Here is a 21,411-nt window from a genome sequence, read left to right as displayed (position 1 = left end):
GAGTTGATGCTTTTGCACTGTGGTGTTGAAGAAGTCTCTTGAGAGTCCCTAGGACTGCAAGGAGATCCAACCAATCCATCCTTAAGGAGATCAGTCCTGGGTGTTCATTGGAAGAACTGATGTTGAAGCTGAAACTCCAATACTTTGGCCACCTGATGTGAAAAGCTGACGCATTGGAAAAGACCCTGATGGTGGGAAATACTGAAGGCAGGAGAAGGGGACGACAGAGGATAAGATGGTTGGATGGCATCACCAACTCAATGGACATGAGTTTGGGTAGGTTCTGGGAGTTGGTGATGGACAGGGAGGCGTGGCGTGCTTCAGTTCATGGCATCACAAAGAGTCGGACATGACTGAGTGACTGAACTGAACACTTTTGATTATGTAGATCACAACAAATTATAGAAAATTCTTAGAGAGATGGGAATACTAGACCAGATTACCTGCCTCCTGAGAAACCTGTATGCAGGACAAGAAGCAACAGTTAGAACCAGACATGAAACAATGGACTGGTTCAAAATTGGGAAAGGAGTACATCAAGGCTGTATATTGTCACCATGCTTATTTAACTTATATGCAGAGTACATCATGTGAAATGCTGGGCTGGATGACTCACAAGCTGGAATCAAGACTGCTGGGATATATATCATCAACCTCAGCTATGTAGATGATACCACTTTAATGGCAGAAAGCGAAGAGGAACTAAAAAACTTCTTGATGAAAGTGAGAGACTGAAAAGCTGGCTTAAAACTCAACATTCAAAAAACTAAGATCATGGTATCCAGTCCTAGCACTTCATGGCAAATAGATGGTGAAAAAGTGGAAACAGTGACAGATTTTTTTTTGCGGGAGGTGAGGGGCGGGCTCCAAAATCACTTTGGGTGGTGCCTGCAGTCATGAAATTAAAAGACACTTGCTCCTTGGAAGAAAAGCTATGACCAAACTAGACAGCATATTAAAAATCAGAGACGTCACTTTGCTGACAAAGATCCATATAGTCAAAACTATGGTTTTTCCAGTAGTCATGTATGGATGTAAGAGTTGGACCATAAAAAAGGCTGAGCACCAAAGAACTGATGTTTTTGAACTATGATGCTGGAAAAAACTCTTGAGAGTCCCTTGGACTGTAAGGAGATCAAACCAGTCAATCAAAGAAAATCAACCCCGAGTATTCACTGGAAAGACTGATGATAAAACTAAAACTACAATTCTTGGGCCACCAGATGCAAAGATCTCCTTGGAAAAGATCCTGATGCTGGGAAAGACTGAGGGCAAGAGGAGAAGGGGGAGACAGAGGATGAGATGGTTGGATGGCATCACTGACTCAGTGGACACAAGTTTAAGCAAACATTTGGAGATGGTGAGGGATAGGAAGCCTGGCATGCTGCAGTCCATGGGGTCACAGAATCAGACATGACTTAGCAACTGAACAACAACAAATAGCAGTTTTAGAGACAGATCAAACATCCTAATTCATATCCTCCATTCAGTGATAATTTTTAAAACATAAAACAATCTCCTGAATCCATTAGGAGGCCCTCGGTAATCCCATTGGTCCTACTTTGGGTTGCTGAAGAATCAAATTCCAGCAGTGAACACCCTGGGCACTGCCCAGCTCCTGTCTAGTCTGATGTGCTGGACATTGGATGACAGTAGCTGCTCCTACATGTCTCTTGGCCAACAGAACTGACCATTTTCCACCTCCAGTGCAGTGTGCTCCTCTTCCAAAACACAAGAACTGTGCATAATAATACACAGTGGCCACACATATCACAATAATTAGACCCATTCCCCATGAGCAAATTAGCAAATTAACTCCACAGCCTTAAAGCAGATTTGCAGTGAACGGATGATGTTTTATGACCAGGAAAGTTGGAGATCTGTTGCTCTGGGGTATCTTATTCCATGGTCATAAACATAACCAGCTAATGTGTTTGCAGCACTTACAGGAGTAAGTGCTGTGCAAAGAACTTCTCATGGGTTATGCATGTGCTCAGTTGCATCTGACTCTCTGCAGCCCTGTGGACTGTAGCCCACCAGACTCCTCTGTCCATGGGATCCTCCAGGCAAGAATACTGGAGCGGATGGCCATTTCCTCCTCCAGGGGATCTTTCCAACTCAGGGACCAAACCCAAGTCTCCTGCACTGGCAGCTGGATTCTTTATCACTAATGCCACCTGGGAGGCCCTCACATGGGTCACTCTGTTTAAAACACTTTCTACTTAACCTAAGCCACAAGGTAAATATTACCCCCACTTAAAAAATGCAAAACCTGGGGCCTTTCAGTGACTTCCAGTTACAGGCAAACAGGATTTAAATCCAGATCAGCAAATCCTGCCTTTGGTCTGAGAGCTTGTCCACTGTAGAGGAGGTCTTTGGAGCCACTGGTTTAGGAATTGTTCCTGACCTTTGAAAGCTAGGCCAGGAGGACCACGGAAAGGAAGAGACAGCCAGGGCCACAGCAGAGGCCCCAGCGAGGGCTACAGGAGGGCCACTGCAGCAAAAGTGACAGCTGTGTCCACCAGCTTGAGCCTGAAGAAAACCGCGAAGGAGAACGTTGTGCATTCGACATGTTATTTATGGAGGAGACAATCCTTGCACGTCCCCGTTACCAGACAATAGACCCACAGCTTCGACGAGCATCAGCAGGACGTGCAGACTAAGCTTTTAATGGTGTTACATTTTGACTGTTCCTGCACATAGGTGTTCGTTCGTTGAATCTGAGCCCAGCTTTTCTGTTTTTTTCTTATTCTTTCCTGAAACGCCTTGTACACCTCCAGTAGCCAGTCAGCAATCACCGCTGATCACTACTGCTGATCAGTTCAGATGTGTTAGCTCTTTGTTAAGTGAAAAAGCTTCAGTTTTCTTCTTAATAAATGAGGCAATAATGAAAATGGTCCTTGAGGATGTTTGGCCCTAAAATCAATCCCTCCACAATTTACTGATGCTGCCATAACCAAATACCGTAGACTAAGTGGTTAAACCTGAGAAATTGATTCTCTCACACTTCTGGAGACAGGAAGTCCAACATCAGGGCATCGGCAGGGTCAGATTTTGGTGAGAGCTTTCTTCCTGGCTTGTAGATGGCTGCTTTCTTGCTGTGAACTCCCATGACCTTTGCTCAGTGAGTGTAGATAGACTGCTTTCTCTTCTCATGAAGTCACCAGTGCTATCTGATTAGGACTCACTCTTATAAGCTCATTCAACTAACTTACATCCTAAAAGCTTTCTCTCCAAATCAGTCACACTAAAGGTTAGAGCTTCAACCAGTGAATCTAGTGGGACACAGTTCAGTCCACCACAGTCCTGTAACCGCTGAGTTCAGTCCAGCGTCCTGACCATCACAAGCTCATGCACAGTGAGCATCCTGCCGCCGGTCCATGAACAGCCCCACTCACTACAACTAGAGAAAGGCCACCTGCAGCAGCGAAGACCCAGCACAGCCAAAATAAACAAACAATAGAATTATTTTTAAAACAGACCCACAGACCACAACCTCAGGAAGAGCAGGTAGGGACTCTAGGATGTGAAGATCCCCTGGAGAAGGAAATGGCAACCCACTCCAGTATTCCTGCCGGCAAAATCCCATGGACAGAGGAGCCTGGCAGGCTGCAGTCCAAGGGGTCACAAAAAGTCAGACACAACATAGCAACTGAGCATATATTGATTGCTATTTTTATATCCTATTTCTCTCCACCCAGAGATTTAAAGTTGTGCTTACTTTAACTGGTAAATTTAAATTTAAACACATAGATGCAATATGCAAACACTTCTAGGACCTTCTGTTGTCAAACAAAAAGGCAAATCATTCATAAGTTTGTGAGTATCACTTTTTTATTGACTATCAAATGTGAAGCTGCTGTTAACAGGCAGGACTGAAACCCTCGGTGCTGGTCTTTCACCTGATGGAATCAGCTCCACCAGATTCTCTGGGATCATCTCCCTCCCTGTGGACTCTAATCACACCTACGAAACTCCTCCGAGCAGCACTTAAGTTAGTGTTTGATTGAAACCAGGGCTGTGGCCCAGCCAAGTTCACACTCAGCAAAGACCACCCAGCCTGCAGGCGCTCCCTCCCTGCAAGGCTGCCAGACACGGCGGCACAACCCCAAGGACATCTACAAGTAGTTCTCCACCGGGCAGGCTTCATGAAACAATGTGAAAAGAGACCAAAAAGAAACATTTTGCACATATACAAGAGTTTCGGTTTTACTGTCATTGGTACTGGTATCAGAGAATGTCTGCCTATATTTACAGAAGCAAAAAATATTCTTAAAAAGTACACCCAGGTGTCCAGCGGTACCACCAGGAGTGGATGGAGGAGCCTGGTGGGCTACAGTCCACGGGGTCACAAAGAGTCAGATACGATCAAGCCACTGAACACACACTGATTACTGCTTTTATACCATATCTCTTTCTACTCAAGAGATTTAAAGTTGTGCTGACTTTGAAAGTTGCTCAGTCATGTCTGACTCTTTGTGACCCCATGGACTATTCAGTCCATGGAATTATCCAGGCAAGAATACTAGAGTGGGTAGCCTTTCCCTTCTCCAGGGGATCTTCCCAACCCAGGGATTGAACCTAAGTCTCCTGCATTGCAGGCAGATTTTTTACCAGCTGAGCCACAAGGGAAGCCCGTGCTAACTTTAACTGGTAAATTTAAATTTAAACATACAGATGCAATACATAAACACTGTCAGGACCTTTTGTTATTAAACGAAAGGGAAAATCATTCAAAAGTTTGTGAATATCAATAACAATCATCGACCAGTCACTTATTATAGGATCAAATTTTTTCAATCAACTCACATTTCAACCATCCTGTGAAAATGACACGTAGTGGTTAAAATGCTTAAGAATAATGAACCGAGTCGGTAACTGAAAGTTATCAATAGACAGAGCTGTCTGATTGTCAACCAGCTTCTCACAGCCCCTGCACCATGCTTCCTGTATGGGCCATGTTTCTCTGCTGTCCACTCCACATTCTGACAGTGGTTAACAGGACATTCTAAAATACATTGACTGCATCTTCTCAGTTCAGTTTAACTGTCTGTCAAGGAAACAAAGGAAACTATATTCACCAAAGAACTCTGATAAATGATATATTCACCAGTGACGCATCCCCTGAATGTTAACCATCACAGCTTGCAGGCTATTTACCCTGTAATCTCTTTATTTTCTATCTTTAAAGCTCCCTATTGTGGTGTAGCAATCATCTCTCAGAGCAATTTTAAAGGGCAGAAAATCTTCGAGAACAATTTTCCATATTCAGAATTTAAACTTGCTTTTCGCTGTTCTTAACAAAGACTCTAACAAGATAAAAGCTTCATTCTAAAACTGCAGGAATCATTCATTTTCTCTGCTTTGTGTTTGTCCTAAAACAAGTGTTTCTTTTTTCGCTGGGAAAATCAAATAAGCACTCTGATTTTTATCCCCCATTTTATTTTTACATTGAGAGCATGCTATTGTTTAAAAAAAATATCTGAAAAAGAGATTCCCCACATCAAAGCAGTAGCAGCAACAAAAATCTATGTGCCTTATAAGAAACAGTTTGGATAATTCTTCTTAGATGACTGGACTACCTTTATTGGAAATTAATTTCCATTAATAATTATTTCTTCCCCATGCATTTGAGTGGTAAGAGAACCACTCACCTAATTTTCTGTTCTCCAGTAAGAATTCCAACATATCCATATTCTTTCTTTCTCTCTCTCTCACATATCAAGGAGTTATTCAGCTCTCTCTCTGAAACTGTGCTGCTGGTCACTATCATGAAATTATTTCATAAAGCCATGATGATTTCACAAAAGGAAGAATTTCACTGAAGCTTAGCAAAGTATTACTAAATAATAAGTCAGTGTAAAAATCCAACAGAAACTGGGAGTCACTGCCTTTATGCCGTGCTCTGCTTAGTCGCTTAGTCATGCCCAAGTCTTTGTGACCCGGTGGACTGTAGCCCGCCGGGCTCCTCTGTCCCTGGGATTCTCCAGGCAAAAGCACTAGAGCGGGTTGCCATGTCCTCCTCCAGGGGATCTTCCCAACCCAGAGATCGAACCCAGGTCTCCCACATTGCTGGCAGATTCTTTACCATCTAAGCCACGAGGGAAGCCCACCCTTACGGTAAAAAAGCATTAAGCATCACTATGTATTAATACTGTCGAGAACTGTGAGGGTCTAAGATTTCACGCCCTGTACCAGCTGGCCAGTCGGCCTGCCGCAGTTTCATGGATGCCAGCAGGAGAGGCGGGATGCCTGGATCAGAGACCCAGGAAGCTTTATTACTCAGAGCAATAGTATTAGCCAGTGCACCAGCATTTCTGTCGGGTTCCTGAGTCCCATTTCTCACAGGGAGGTGCAGAGAGGGCCAGGTGACACCCAATATGAAGAAGGTTGTGTTACAGGAAAGGAATCACAGCATAGGGAACCCTTGTATTTTATGATCCAGCCCACACTTTGTCCCAGAGGGAGACATCCTTACTGTGAGGGACATAATCTTCCCTCGTCTCCAGAGGGAGATGCTTGTTCCATCTTTCAGAACAAGGGCCCTCCCTGCCTTTGCTCACAAAACACGCAGAGGGGAGGGAGGCTCAGACAGGATTGTCTACCAGCAAACTCTTACTTTCCTCATTTTTCCACTCAACTCACATCTGTTTAGATTGTGAAAAACCTTTTAAACTGGTATATTTGTTGAGATCAGTATATTATGAGGCAGCTAAAAATAATCATTTCCTCATTCTCCTATACACCTATGGCATACATTTGACAATCATATATAGTCTTACACTATTATTAAAGTTCTTATTTTTAAAAGGATTATCATTTCCCAGTTGGCCAGAACCAGGCCATATCGTTCAATTATTCTGATTCAACAAAGTAATTACTGACCACCAAACATGTGCAAGGAGATCCATGAGACATGAGTCTACCTTCTCTGCATAGAGCTGCTGCATGCATTTCTCACAGTTTTATGCATTAACATTTACTGAGTGCCCTCTGGGAGCCTGGCCTTTCACAAGCTCCACAGACACAAAGGTAAATAGACCTTCTTTCCTCACATTCAGGATAAGCTCACAGAGGAGATATGAAGGCAAAGAGTTAAGAGGTGAGCTGGATACGCAGGAGAGGGTAAGAGTGCCATGTAGCGGCTCAGGATCAGGCCAGGTGAGATGGTGTGCAGAACTCTCTGAGGCGTCCTACGTGAATTCTTTAAGAAAAACAGGAACCAGTTTGAAAGAGTGGGTGCAAAAGAGGGCGAGGGGGCACACTGCCGCGGGGGGAAGGAGCCCAGGCCACAGGCAGGGAACTGCCTTCCTGGGGAACTGCGTGTCCTTTTGAAAGGGGCTGGGGGAGCCGAGGTGGGGTGGAGCACGCTGAAATCAGAGTCATCAGGGGAAGTTCTGACATGTTTATAAACATATGTTATGTATGAGAGAGTCTGAGGCTTAACAGTCTGGTTAAAAGAAAGCCCTGGGTTCCACATATATTCACGCAATTTGAGCCACGCTCACTTCTCCAGCTTCATCTTTTCCCAATCTCCACCTCCACGCCTGCTCTCCCAGCCTCATCCCAACTACACGCCTGTAAAAATTAATTTAAATAAATCAATAAAAGGGAAATACATCCCCCTCCCTGAAAAGGAAGCCCTAGAGGAAGTCTAGAGCTTATTTATAAATGAAACAATGTTTTTTACGAGGAGTTTTATTGGAAAGGGGTGGAACTGATGGATTTTGCACGTGGGGGTTGAGTAAAGAGTCCTCTAATCACACCCGTGTCACCAGCACTGAGGACCCTGTATACATAGGTGCTGTGCAGGCGAGTCTGCCTTTATCCTGGACCGGTGTGGAGGGGAGGGACGCCCCGATGCTCACAGTCACCCCCACAAAGAACAGATCCGAGAAGGGAGACACTGCTGTCAGGAAGACCAGATGGGCGGCTGCAGCCATAAACCTGGTGGGAAATTTAGGGTGAAGGGAGTGAGCACGAAGAAAGCACGTGGATTCACGAGGCTTCAGGGAGGAAGAAACTGCAGGACTCAGTGGCTAATGGTGGCAGAGCCCTCAGACCAGACCGGCCGCAGCTCGCTGACCCGGGCTGTCCCGTTGATGGGTGCTGCTCACCAAAACAGCAAGTCCAGGAGGCCAGGAAACTAGGCAAGAATCCTGTGTTCAGTGTTGAAACACCCCTTCTCAGTACCAGACAAGCTTTTGTCTCCTGGCCACGCTCTCCTGTTTCAGCGACCAATGCCAAGATGAAGAGGCACGAACATTTTCTTCATTTTTAAAGCCTCTCATTCTTTGTCCGTAGGTGACAGAGAACTTGCAGCCATCAGACCTCCAGCTGTCAGGCTTTTCCAAACAAGAACCCCCAAAGCAACTCACTTTTCCCTCCTCCATTTTTAGAAAAAAAAATTATCTCTCCAGTGTATCAGCGCCTCGTTGAGTCAATTCAACAATATCTAGAAACACATTGCAAATAAAAGGGAAGCAGAAATGAAGGCATTAGCGCACCATGGGGGGATCCGCCCCCTGTGCTGGTTTAGTTACTGTCTCACTTCTGCTTCAAGGCTCTGGGGGGTTTCTAGGCCCCTTCTCATCCCACAGACAGAGAGGAACCTCAGGCTTCAGTTACAGCAGGATGCTGAACTCAAGTCTATCACACCCCAAATTATTTAACGTTCCTGTGTGCCCCATCCAGTTTCTCCTCAGCGTTTCTAAAAGGTGTAGTACTCTGCCATCTCAGTGTGTTTCTAAGCCTGCCGAAACCATTTTCACTGCTGTCTGGTAACTCTGCTCGAGGCGTAAACCAAGGAAAGGCTGCTGGTCTGCCCAAAGCAGCAGTTCTCAAGGTCCAAGCTCCCATCTCCCAGGCTGAGAGGAATATGTTTCTTACGCAGCTGAACTTCTCAGCTTCATTTTCTTTCTAAGAATGACAATTTCTAATCTCCTCCTGATGAAAGGAAACAGGAGGGCCTATTTGCTGTGGCCGAATTCATACAGGACTGCATGGAATTCAAGGGGTCAAGCGGAAATGCTCTCCTTTCTCTTTGTTCAGCGTCCTCCTGGTCCCTTGTCTATGATTCCGTGTTTCCAGCTCCTGCGAGATACCTGTTCTTTGTCTTAGTTGCTACACGCATCTTCACTGATTCTTTCATTATCATTTCATTGGATTCATGTTTGGAATGCGTTGTCTATTAAAAAAAATGCTGTTTTAAAAATACACATGACTCAAGACCCAAAGTTGCAATCGTCAGATGATAGTATTACCAGCCTGAAACAAATATATATATACACACAAATATATATTTATGTGTGTATGGGCTCAGTTGCTCAGTCTTATCTGACTCTTTGTGGCCACGTGGACTGTAACCCACCAGGCTCCTCTGTCCATGGGATTTCCCAGGCAAGAATACTGGAGTGGGTTGCCATACCCTCCTTCAGGGGATCTTTCCGACCCAGGGATTGAACCCATGTCTCTTGCATCTTCTGCACTGGCAGTCAGATTCTTTGCCACTACCAAAACTAGGGAAGCCCATATATATTTATACTTATATATCCATCCAAAGCAAAGAAAGTAGACAATGTACTCACATTGGGCAGCCTTGTCTTAGGTAAAAAAGTAACTTCCTGTAAATTTTTTAACAAAAATAGTTTTATGACCACTTCAAGGCCCCTCACCACCACTATCAGGACCCCTCAGTGAATCAGCCCAGCTGAAATGTTTTCTGACATATAAATGAGAGCTAATGAATGCTTTCCTGGGAAAGTCATTAAAATTGAGGCTTCAAAGAACTGAATGCTGTCCAGCTTCAGGGGGGTTAAACTCAAAATTTCATCCTTTTAGACTTGGTGTCAAACAGTGACAAATGATCCTGTATTTTAACTTCAATTGCTTTTATACTTAGAAAAATCTCCCAATTTGAACTATTTTCCTAAGTTTCTTTCTAATGATCTTTAATGCTTATTTTTTCACTTCTTTTCAAGGTCTTTGCAATTTATTTTTATATATCACATAGGAAACAATATAAACTAGTATGTTTCCTTAAAGAGCTGGCCAAATTTCCCAGAACTAGAAGTTTTTCGAAGTCGATAAGAATTAGAATAGGCTTATATAGAGGCATGAAGACTTGAGCAACCATAAAGCTGTTCTGTCTCTGACTTCATTACAAATTTTAATTTTTACATGATGTATCAATTTATACTAAGTTAATGTTATTAATTATGTAAACATAAATGGTTTTCATTAAAATATTATGTTCCACAGCGGTAGTGAAAATGAGTGAATTTGGTAACAATGGCCAATTCACCATTTTGGACATAATCTAAGATCAATCCAAAGGGGTTACTGATAATTTTATAAGATTTAGCATCCTATTTCTAGAAGCTGCTACTGCTACTGAGTCACTTCAGTCATGTCCAACTCTTTGCAACCCCATGGACTATAGTCTGTCAGGCTCCTCTGTCCATGGGATTTTCCCGGCAAGAACACTGGAGTAGGTTACCATTTCCTTCTCTAGGGGATCTTCCTGACCCAGGAATCAAATCTGCATCTCGATTGCATGGCAGGCAGATTCTCTACCATTGAGGCTATTTTAGTAAGTGATTGTTAAATATTAAAAAAGAAAAAGATAAAAACTAACACTTCTGAGTTTCACAATTATAAAATTGAAGTAAAACATAAAGAAATATAGACTTTTGGGGGGAAAAAACAGTGAATCTCCATATTCTTATTATCAAGAAACATGAAATACAAGTAATTCAGATTATCCTGTGCTCTTTAGAAAATGAATATAACTGAGGGGAATTATAAGAAAAAAAAAAAAAAGCCATGAGGCCTGCTTGCTCCCTTGCCTCTAAAATATGTTTTTGTTTTCAAAATCATGCCTCTTTCTCTGGTTGTTGTGCTAACTGTGGGGTAGACAACTTTCTGGGGTCACTGAAGTGTTTAGAGCCAGCAGCCTGGCCTCCAACCATGGTGTCTGTGTGCCCAGGAGAGAGGGCAAGAGGGCCAGTCCTGCAGGGCTACCAGGTGGATTAAGTCAATCAATGCAAGTGAAACCTCTGCCACTTCCTGGGACACAGTTAGTGCTCCATATTAATGAGCAGTAATATCATGACCCGAGCACTCAGCTACTTAATGCCCAATCGTATCCGACCCGAGGTCACCCAGTGAGGCCAGTACCAGCCTCAGTGGCTGTGCTCCCAACCCTTCCCTGTCCTAGCCTGTTTTCAGTGATATGACTACAGGCAACGTGACATTATACAATGGCAATAATTCCACAAACATCGTTCAGCCTTTTGACATGAGTACTACTGTTAAAAAAAATAACTGATGAAAATACATTTCAATCTCTCACAGAGCTAACATAAAGATAACTAATTAAAAATTAAAAGGGCTTGCCTGGTGGTCCAGTGGTTGGGAATCCACCTGCCAGTGCAGGGGACGTGGGTTTGCTCCTTGGTCCGGGAAGATCCCAAGTTCCGGGGCAACTGAGCCCATGCGCCACAGCTACCGAGCCTCGGAGCCACAGCTACTGAAGACCGTCCGCCCGGGGGCTGGTGCCCTGCAACGAGTATCACAGGAGGAGCCTGTGGCCCCCTCTCACCCTAAACAGAAAACCTGCACAGCAACAAAGACTCAACACAGCCAAAAAACACAATAAAATTAATTTTTTTAATTAAAAACTAACTGGGGATTAAGACGGCTTTCATTGCTGTCTGCTGGGTACACGGATGGTAAAATGCATACCAACAATTTCTCAGCCCGCCTGGAAAAGTGCTTTGGAATTTTGGCAGTACTTTTTCATAAAAGAAATGTCCACATCACCTCCTTTGCTCTATACTCCCTAACTCCATTTTCATGAATCGCAGATCTCCTATTCTCTATTTATCTGGCTATTTTCAAAGCAACTAGAGAAATCACTGCAATATCGGCCTACCAGGAAGCACTACTAACCAGAAACTCTAGGCTTCAGATTTCCAGGTTCTGAAATCCTCGCAGTTTATTGACTACATGAGGAAACTTAAAATATTGAATATAATTATACTGAGAGGTACTCATAAGTCTTTCGCAGCAAGAATAAACATCCTCACTTCTCACTACACCCACTCATTTTGGCCTCATTCTTGTGCAAGTTGATACCAGCAGTTTTCATCTCTGTTATTGGACTTGGAGGAATGCTGATTAGCTGGAGATAATAAGGAAGAATGATAAGTAAACCTAAGGAAATGTACATAAAATCAGAGGCTTCTTTCTACCTTCGAAACACCTTCTCTGAGAAATTGTTCTCTCTGGGGCTGAATTTTATCTCTCAGTTGTGTGGTGGGAAAGGATTGCCAACAGCTCCTCTGTAGTCTCATTGAGTAAGCCAGCAACTCTGATCCAATCACTCATCTTCAAATCATTCAAAACTCTTCCTCATCCATTAGAAAAAAAATCCAGTCGGCTTCATAAGATGTAACAGACTCCCCAGGGTGTGCCCTCTCCATGCTTCCATCTCACCTGCTACAACTCACCATCCAGAGCTTTATCTTTCATCATGAGCATCAGGAGGGCCTGATTCCTAATGATGAGATACAGAGTCTGAAAGCCATGACTGTTTGGGTACTGTGGTCTTATGCAGACAAACAAAACGTTTACAAATCTAAGAAGACAGAGACATCCCTGGTAGTCCGGTGACTAAGAATCCGCCTTCCAATAGAGGGGCTGTGGGTTCGATCCCTAGTCAGGGAACTAAGGGCCCACAACTAAGACCCCAACACTGTCAAATAAGTATTTTTAGAAAACCTAAGAAGACATAATTTTGTTTGTGGTTATCAGAATGTTTCCCAGGTCTCTGAAAAATCAACCTAATCCTTACTAGTAGGAGAAGTTCAAGGCAAATTTCTTCATAGGATGAGATGAGAAATCAGATGTGTTGAGTGCTAAGCAGGTTTCTGGACACACATCCTCAAACTCATCTCCGAGTCCTCAGACTAAATGCAAGCTCATTGTATCCACCGCAGAATAAAACTGCACCACGTTATATGAAAACCTGGCAGCAAATTTTCAGTCAACTTGTTTATCTCCCTCAATTTAGTCTTTTTTTTTTTTTTTGCAAACTTCCTCCTGTGTAAATGTATGTGACATTCAATTTTTTCTATTTCTGTTGTAAATCAAATCTATAATTTATAACTCATAATAAATCTCGTATACTATATAGGAAAGCCTCACTCTCTTGGAAAAGTGTTTCTATGCATTTGTTTAAAATCTTTAGAGAAGAATTACAGCAAATGAAATTCTCCATCTTCTCCTTAAGATGTCATCTTAAGGATGATCAGCTGATATGTATTCTTGTAATTACTTTGCAGGCAATTAATGTGACTAGGTAGCAAATTTGTTAAAATGCTTCAGATACTAGTTCTGCCGATCTCAGCTTGAACTGGGCACACCCTGCTTCATGATCCTTAATAGTTCTTTGATTGCTAAAACTTTCTATAAATACATTCAAAATGGGAAAAAGGTGTATCAATATGTAACTCATTTATATTAACAGAGAAGGAAATGGCATCCCACTCCAATATTCTTGCCTGAGAAATCCCACGGACAGAGGAGCCTGGCAAGCTACAGTTCATGGGGTCATAAAAGAGCTGGACACAACTTAGCAACTAAACAAATTTATATTAACATTATATTAAAAAATTTATACCTAAACTCTTGAAAATAGCAATGAAAAATTTATAGCTCAAAAACTAAATATATCTAATTTTTATAATATTGTCCCATTCCTCTTTTTGAGCACCATTAATAACTTTTTTTCACTAGTTAATAGAATAATTTTTATTCTCTACTGTTTCAACTTTGATTATCCCATGTTAATATTTACCATTTTATCAGCTGCCACAGATTGCTTACAAATTCCACAGCTACTCAAATGCAGTCCACTGACAGAGTTCAACTAAATTTTACAGTTGTAGAAAATTAATATCACAGCTGTATAAAATTAGATCCCAGTAGGTAATTAGAATACAAGAGAAATGAAATGTACGCAACAGGAATAAATAAATGGTACATCAACCAAAATAATAGAAGACTATTTTTGATCTAGAAAATTTATGAAATGGGTATTAAAAAACATAATTCTGTCTGAATCAAATTAAACCATCTTTAAGGCAAATTAAAGTATTAGAAGGATATTGTGTTTGATTTTTCTTTTCCCAGCATGAGAATGTGGCTGCTAACTCATCAGTTTTTCGTAACTAGAGGAGGGTACTACATAGAATTAAATAATATGCATTTTTCCATTCAAAATGTTCTAATCTTTAAAGAGATGAGTGGCGGAAGGCCCAGAGATTTGGATTCTGCCAATGAGGGAAGGAAGGGGTTCCAAAGATAAAGGGCATCCATCGCAAACATCCAAGTCCCGGGAGCTCTCCGTCAGGAAATGAACAGCCATGTGCTGCTTCTCAGAGACAGAGGGAGAGACGGAGGGAGTGTCTGTGAGATAACCATTAGCGCAAGCCTCTAGAATCCAAGTGTTTTGGTTCCCAAAATCTTCAGAGAAGTCTACATCCCTCAGATGCTAAATGCATTAAAAGGCTGAGAACCTAAAAAAAAAAAAAGGAATATTTAAATATCTACTTACGAAATAAGCCAAAAAGGTCCATCATTTTGGGGGTGAAAGTGCCATGATGAATAACAAAATATATGAATGTATATTAAAGAAAGGAGAACAAAGCAGGGAAGGACAAAGGGAAAAGAAAGGTTTTTGAAATTAAAATTAGAGTAGCAGAATCTTTTTTATAATTTAGTAAGCTTGGAAGGTAAAGTAAACCTCAAATCCACAAAATAAAGCAGCACAAAAGAGAGTGAAGATGGAAAAGACCGGAAAACTGTTAGAACAGCCCTGGAACATATACATAATAGAAGGTTAGAAAAAGAACAAAGGTGGGAGAGAGGGCAGAGAAAAATGGTGGGAGGGAAATAATCAACCAAAATTATAATAATAATTCAGAAGTATTTCCCAGAAATTAGACACCTTTGTTCCTTGATTGAACAAAAAAAAACCTCATGACGCCTTCGGAAAAATACCCACACTGAGACTCATGAACCTCATAACAAAGGATTAATGAGAGGTGTTACTGGAAACGCTTTGCTTCTCCCCAGTAGCCGGCTGTGAAGACTGAACTGGTGGGCTGCGTGTGTGTGTACCACAGTATACCCTGCTCTCAGTGTTAATCCTGTGTGATACACACACGAATGTAATACACTATGAGACTGTGCTATCATGAATTAACACATTTAGCACATGATCCTATTGACAGAAACTATTACAACTGCCATTATACACTTGAGGGACAGAAGTGTCAAGGGACAGAGTGAGAACGCAAACCCGTGTCCTCTTCCGTCAGAGCTAACACGATCAACCATCGCACAACACAGGATCCTCAGGGCAGGAACCGAGAGAGATTTACAATGAATTAAAAAGCTGAAGATAGTAGAGGAAATTTATGAAAATGTGAAAACAACTTGTAAGAAAATATTTTAATAAGGTGATAAAAGAAGGACTTATTTCAAGACACAAAACCAGAAACCACAAACACTTGACTACAAAAGTTAAACACTTAATTGTAGCAAAAAGAAATTAAACAAGATGCAATTTTTTATCCTTCAAGTTGGCAGAATTTTTTAATCTAATAATCCAGATCTATCTAACATTAGGATAAAAAGTATTTTAATACCCTCTAGGTGGGAATGTAAATTAGTGTGATGCAATTTATATCAGAAACATGGTAGCATGAACTTTTAAAATTTTCCTTTTTTGATAATTGAAGATGAAAAATTACACATTATGTCTAATCATTTTATGTAATCTTAAAGCAAATTAAAGAATTTCATTAGCAAGTACAAATACCTCCCAGAGAAAAAGTCAAGAAAATAATAGTCCCTGATCCCCTGGAGGAGGGCACGGTAACCCATTCCAGTGTTCTTGCCTGGAGGCTGTCGGGCTGCAGTCCATGGGGTCGTACAGAGTCAGACAGGACTGAGCGCAAGGCACCGGAGGGGAAGTTTAGAAAGAACTGAAATAGAGTCTCTGTTGAGTGGAGTGAACAGGTCTATTCCAGGAAGTTTTTAAGCCACAAAGTTGATTTCTGTTTTTTGTTTTGTTTTCATCAACAGTGCCTAGGGGCAGAATTCAAATGAACGTTGAGAAAATGATTAATTATTTCTCTCTTTTCTTCCCATACTCATAGTTGCCAAAATCAAACAGCATTTATTAAGCATAAGTTCAGCTCAGATTGAAGTATATTATTTTTGTGATAAGTATTAAATAGCATCACTTATCAACTGTAAAGACATGACTGAGGTAAGAAAAATTCACCATTTCCAATTAGACTAGAAACTCTTTGTAGAGGAGATGATGAAATCTTCAAGATGACTGAATGAGAACAATATTCAAAGCCTGTCATAATGAGGACGGCACACAGCGATGATGGAGAAAGTATAGACACTGAATAGGAAGTCAGACAAGAGTGTGGACGCATTCAATGTAGAAAGAAGGGGAAAAACTAACATTTATTAGGCACCTACCACCCCAAGTGTTTTCCTGTATGTTGTTTCGTTTGAAAGTATGTGTGTGTGTTCAGTCATATCCAACTCTTTGCAATCCCATGACCCCTGCCAGGCTTCTCTGTCCATAGAATTTTCCAGGCAAGAATACTGGAGTGGGTTGCCATTTCCTCCTCCAGGGGATTGTCGCGACCCAGGGATCTAACCTGGGTCTCCTGCACTGCAGGCAGATTCTTTTCCCATTGTGCTACCTGTTGTTTTGTTTAACCCTCAAAATGCCTTAGGAAGGGGACTTCCCCAGTGGTCCAGTGGTTAAGACTCTGTGCTTCCACTACAGGGGGCAAGGGTTGGGGTTCGATCCCTGGTTGGGGAACTAAGATTGCACATGCCATGTAGCATGACCCCCCCCCCAAAAAAAAAAACCTTAGGAAAGTGTGTCCTGTCTGTGCAAGAAAATGAGGCTCAAAAAGGGATAGTAGGGCTGGATTTGAACTCAGGGCTGTTTCCGTTGAGGGCTTGGCGGGTCTGCACAGTCTGGAGCAGGGATCACTGTGATGGCTGGACTGACGTGTACAGCCCTGGAACCAAGCCCATGGGCCACGCTGGCATCCCGCTTTGCTCCCAGACAGCACTGGCTGCGCAGACCCTGCACTGGCTGTCTGCTGCTGCCTGTCCCTGTCTAATGAGTGTCCCAAAGCAGCTTGTGGACCCCAGAAACGCAGGGACCGTGGTTTCCACTACTTTGTCTTCCCTGTGGAATCTTGAACTGTTTTAGTAGCTGCTTGGCAAATGTTACTTAAATGACTGAAGTTTTACACCAAGATTCCAGGGTCAAAACCTGTGTGGGTGGGCAAAGACGCTTCTATCTTCACAACTCCAACCTTAGCCTTCAGGCCACAAGTAATGTGAACTAAAGGTATGCTGTCACATTGCTCTCTTTCAGATATTTCTAATTTTTTTTTTTTAAGTAACAAGGTAAAACCAAGGCCAGTAACATGGTCTTAACATTAGGACTTCCAACTGGTTTTTGCTCATGAATGCTAGTCTCTCCTCCTATAAGAACTATGAATTATCATCCAGCAAGTCAATGGTGAGATAAGGAAGCAAACTTTAAAATTTTAAGTGAAGTTTCCAGTATCAGGTCAGTGTATCCTAACCCTGTCATACAAGCACCATGTAAAAAGGCCACCTCCTTAGGGAAGTCTTCACTGACTGCCCCTGTGGTGGCCCTACTGGAGGAGGGCCCTCATGGCATCTGTTTCTTGCTAGGATGACAGACTTGTTATTGTCTAGTCGCTAAGTCATGCCTGACTCTGTGGCCCTTTGGACGGGAGCCCACCAGGCTCCTCTGTCCATGGGATTCTCTAGGCAAGAATACTGGAGTGGGCTGCCAACTCCTTCTCCAGGAGATCTTCCCATCCCAGGGATCAAACCTACATCTCCTACACTGGCAGGCAAACCCTTTACCACTGAGCCACCAGGGACGATGCATTTTACATGTATGAATTTAATTGATACACACTGATTTCAGACTCAAAAAGCCATATTATACCACTGCTGTCATACAGACCGTGCAGAGAAGGGAACGGACAAACCCAGACACCAGTAGTCTCTCAAAGTCAGTTACAGCCGGTCACGCGGGGCCAGCTCCCCAGACCCCACTCCTGACCTCGCCTCTGGTGGCTCCATCTTCCCCCCAACACCCAGCTTCCCTTTCCTCACAGCATCTTCATGGTCCAACAGGAAAGAGAAGACACGTTCAGCTGAGGTTTGGATGAGCTGTGGATCCAGGTACTGAGCCGATGAGGACACATGAGCGACAGGCAGAAGCAAGGCAGCCCGCCACCCTCAGGCCTGAAGGAGCAGAGAGAGGAGACGGGGTTTCTGGACCCGGAGAGGGAGGAGAGGGAGTGCGAAGTTCTGGAGGCCGGGAGATGCGCAGGCTGGCAGGGGCGGTGGGGCCCTCTCCGCCCTGCCCTGCTCTGAGGCTCACCCAGAGAACCGGGCTAACAGTGCCCCTAAAAGGGTATTTACCTCGAACAGAAGGCTCCGTTCTCACGATTTTTCTTAATGTTAGGAGATTCTACCACTTTAATTAGCTTTTTATTATTACCCGATGTATCTGCATTTCCTCCCCACATCTCAACAAGGATAGGGTTCTGGGTCCTCAGACACACCCGAAGATGCTGAGACCGGCTTTAAGCGCGTAAGCTTGTAAAGGGAGCAGAGTTTGCTCTTTCTGTCTTAGCAGACCGTCTTCCCTGGGTTTCTCGCCACAGAGACCAGAAAACGTATCAACCAGACTCAGTGCGTTTCTTGCTTTGTGTGATGCAGATGGTCCGAGAGCACAGCACACCGCATCTATTCCATCTTCTCTCTGCACTGAGCTCATCCATCAGATACTCATCCTCATGTGCGAAGAACAATCCTGATTCATTTAGAACAGACACCTGGGAAGTCCACTTGAGGCCAGAGAATGCATCCTTTCTCCTGATGTTAGCATTCCACTGCTGCTGCTGCTGCTAAGTTGCTTCAGTCATGTCCGACTCTGTGCGACCCCATAGACGGCAGCCCACCAGGCTCCCCCATCCCTGAGATTCTCCAGGCAAGAACACTGGAGTGGCTTGCCATTTCCTCCTCCAATGCATGAAATTGAAAAGTGAAAGTGAAGTCGCTCAGTCCTATTCGACTCAGCGACCCCATGGACTGCAGCCTACCAGGCTCCTTCATCCATGGGATTTCCCAGGCAAGAGTACTGGAGTGGGGTGCCATTAGTTTCCCAGTAATCACCTTTGGATTTTGCATTAAAGTTCTCACCGCAGGTTTACATCTATGCTATAAAATCGTAGATATATATATATTTTTTAATAAATTGTCCATAAGAGTTAGCTTTTAGACCACTCTAACTGGGTTAATAACTGCATCATGAAGTGGGTGCCTTTACTCACCTGGGCTCCTGAAACGCTATCCCCCTGTGTATTTTTTCCTGATATTGACACTGGTTAGGATAAAATGAAGTTGGCTGCTCAAAAAGGTTTTAAGGAGTGTATCATTCTTTCCTGTATGCTGAAAAGGGACCATCAAAGAAAAGAAGGCGTTTACAGATTCTCCACCAAAAGCAGCTTTTGGTCGTGGGGGGAGATTTTGTGCTTTTGTTCCAGAGACTGAAGGACAGTAGAAGTCTGAGATCCCTAGAAAGTCCTCCCTAGCTCTCCGGCATCCAGAATTTCTGACACCACCCGGGTCCAAAACTGGGCCCTGAAGACCACATCCTAGCCACCCCCCAGGAACCAGCCGCTGGGCGCTCGCTGCCCCCTCGCCCGGCGCCCCTCGGAGCCAGCCCCCGGTACCAAGCCAGCCCCCCCGTAACAGCTCTCCTTCTGTCCCCTCCAGGTCACGGTTTCGGGCCCTCGAAGATGTCACGTGCGCAGACCTTCCCCAGCTATGCCTCGGAGCAGAGCGAGGAGACGCAGCCGGCCCTATCGCGCTCCAGCAGCTACGGCTTCAGCTACAGTTCCAGCCTCATCCAGTGACACCCAGGGCGAGGCTGAGACCAGAGAGACCGTCTGTCCGGACCGCCTGCCTGCGGGGCATGCGCCCTCTGAGGACCAACTGCAGGGAACATTGACCTGGGTCGGGTCTGGCCCCAGTCCCGGTAGAAGGTTCAAAACTGGAGTTCTGCTCCCTTGATTCTGTGGCTAAGTCCTTTATTTATTGAGTTTCTTGGGATGGGGTGGGGGGGAGGGGGGGGAGTCGGTGTTTTACAAAAATAGAATTCAAATCGTCTGAACAGTCATTTAAATAAAATTCTTTGGGTCTGACAGCAGCAGGAACCTGGGCAGGGTGAGAAGTTGCCAAGCTGGACTGGACCAGACCTGGGTGAGGGCATTACCCCTGGCATTATTACTCTGGGCTCAGTCCTCCCACCTGATGAGAGGTCTGTCTTTGGGCAGAAAGGTGACCCGCCACAAGCTGTGTGGCTTGGAGAGTTTCAACAGGGACAAATTCAGTAAGCTCTACAAATGGTATCACAACTCTCCATATAAGTAAGCCCAGTGACAGTTAAGGGAACACAAAATTTAGAACACTATTACCCAGGGCCTTGTAGCTCTATTCTGTGTGTGTGCTGTGTGTGTGTGTGTGTGTGTGTGTGTGTGTCTGTAGACAAATACAGATATGGATATTGCTGTATCCATCTATATCTAACACGTATATATCCATGTGTGCCGAGAGTGACAGGATATGCTCACTTAAATTGTTGAAAACTGTAATTTGGTGCATTAAAATTAAGATTGTTATGTTGAATAACTATTTTTAAAATAGTCCTGTAAAAAAAAAAAAAGGCTTCTTATCAGCAAAGTATTTATGTATTCACGTCTGCTCCTATGACAAACGGAGGTGACAGTGTGAGAACGGGGAACTACTCTGGAAGCGAAGGAAGCAATCTGGCTATCCTGCTCGTCACGTCACGGCCCTGTCTTTCTGTTTAAGTACCCCTTGTTGTTGATGATGTTTCTCCCTTGGGCCCCCTCTGAGCTACATGGGAAGATAGGGTGTGATCCCCAATCAGCTTCCACTTAACGTGGAGGAAAAGGACTCTAAATGACAATCTGATTAAGGGGGAAAAAAATACACTTTAAAAGAACTCAGACATTTTGCAGTCAAGAGAAGAAGAGCATGGAAAGGATGGTAGGTATCATTCTTAAGCATTAGAGATGCTGTTCTCAGATAGCCATCAGGGGCTTGTAATTACTACATAACCAGAATTAGCTGGGTTTTACTCTCCTTTGACTGGATATGGGTTGGCTGGGATTATAAGAGAAAATGTATCCAACAACAACAAAAAGTTTTTTCATCCCTGAGACT

The 21,411-nt window shown here is 43.5% G+C and overlaps 1 protein-coding gene across 1 annotated transcript in view; it reads left to right on the top strand.

The window, feature by feature from the left end:
• Positions 1–20,887, top strand: part of DOK6 (docking protein 6) — a 404,688-nt gene extending 383,801 nt beyond the window's left edge. Inside the window, exon 8 of the mRNA XM_069569174.1 lies at positions 19,939–20,887. Within this exon, the coding sequence (XP_069425275.1) occupies positions 19,939–20,078 (140 nt within the window). The 3' untranslated portion in view covers positions 20,079–20,887. The remainder of the gene's footprint in view (positions 1–19,938) is intronic.
• Positions 20,888–21,411: the final 524 nt, after the last annotated feature.

This window comes from Ovis canadensis, chromosome 23, assembly GCF_042477335.2.
Source record: "Ovis canadensis isolate MfBH-ARS-UI-01 breed Bighorn chromosome 23, ARS-UI_OviCan_v2, whole genome shotgun sequence".
In the NCBI taxonomy this organism is placed as follows: Eukaryota; Metazoa; Chordata; class Mammalia; order Artiodactyla; family Bovidae; genus Ovis; species Ovis canadensis.
The sequence above is the reverse complement of the archived record's forward strand: the minus strand, read 5'-3'. Positions and strand labels throughout refer to the sequence as shown.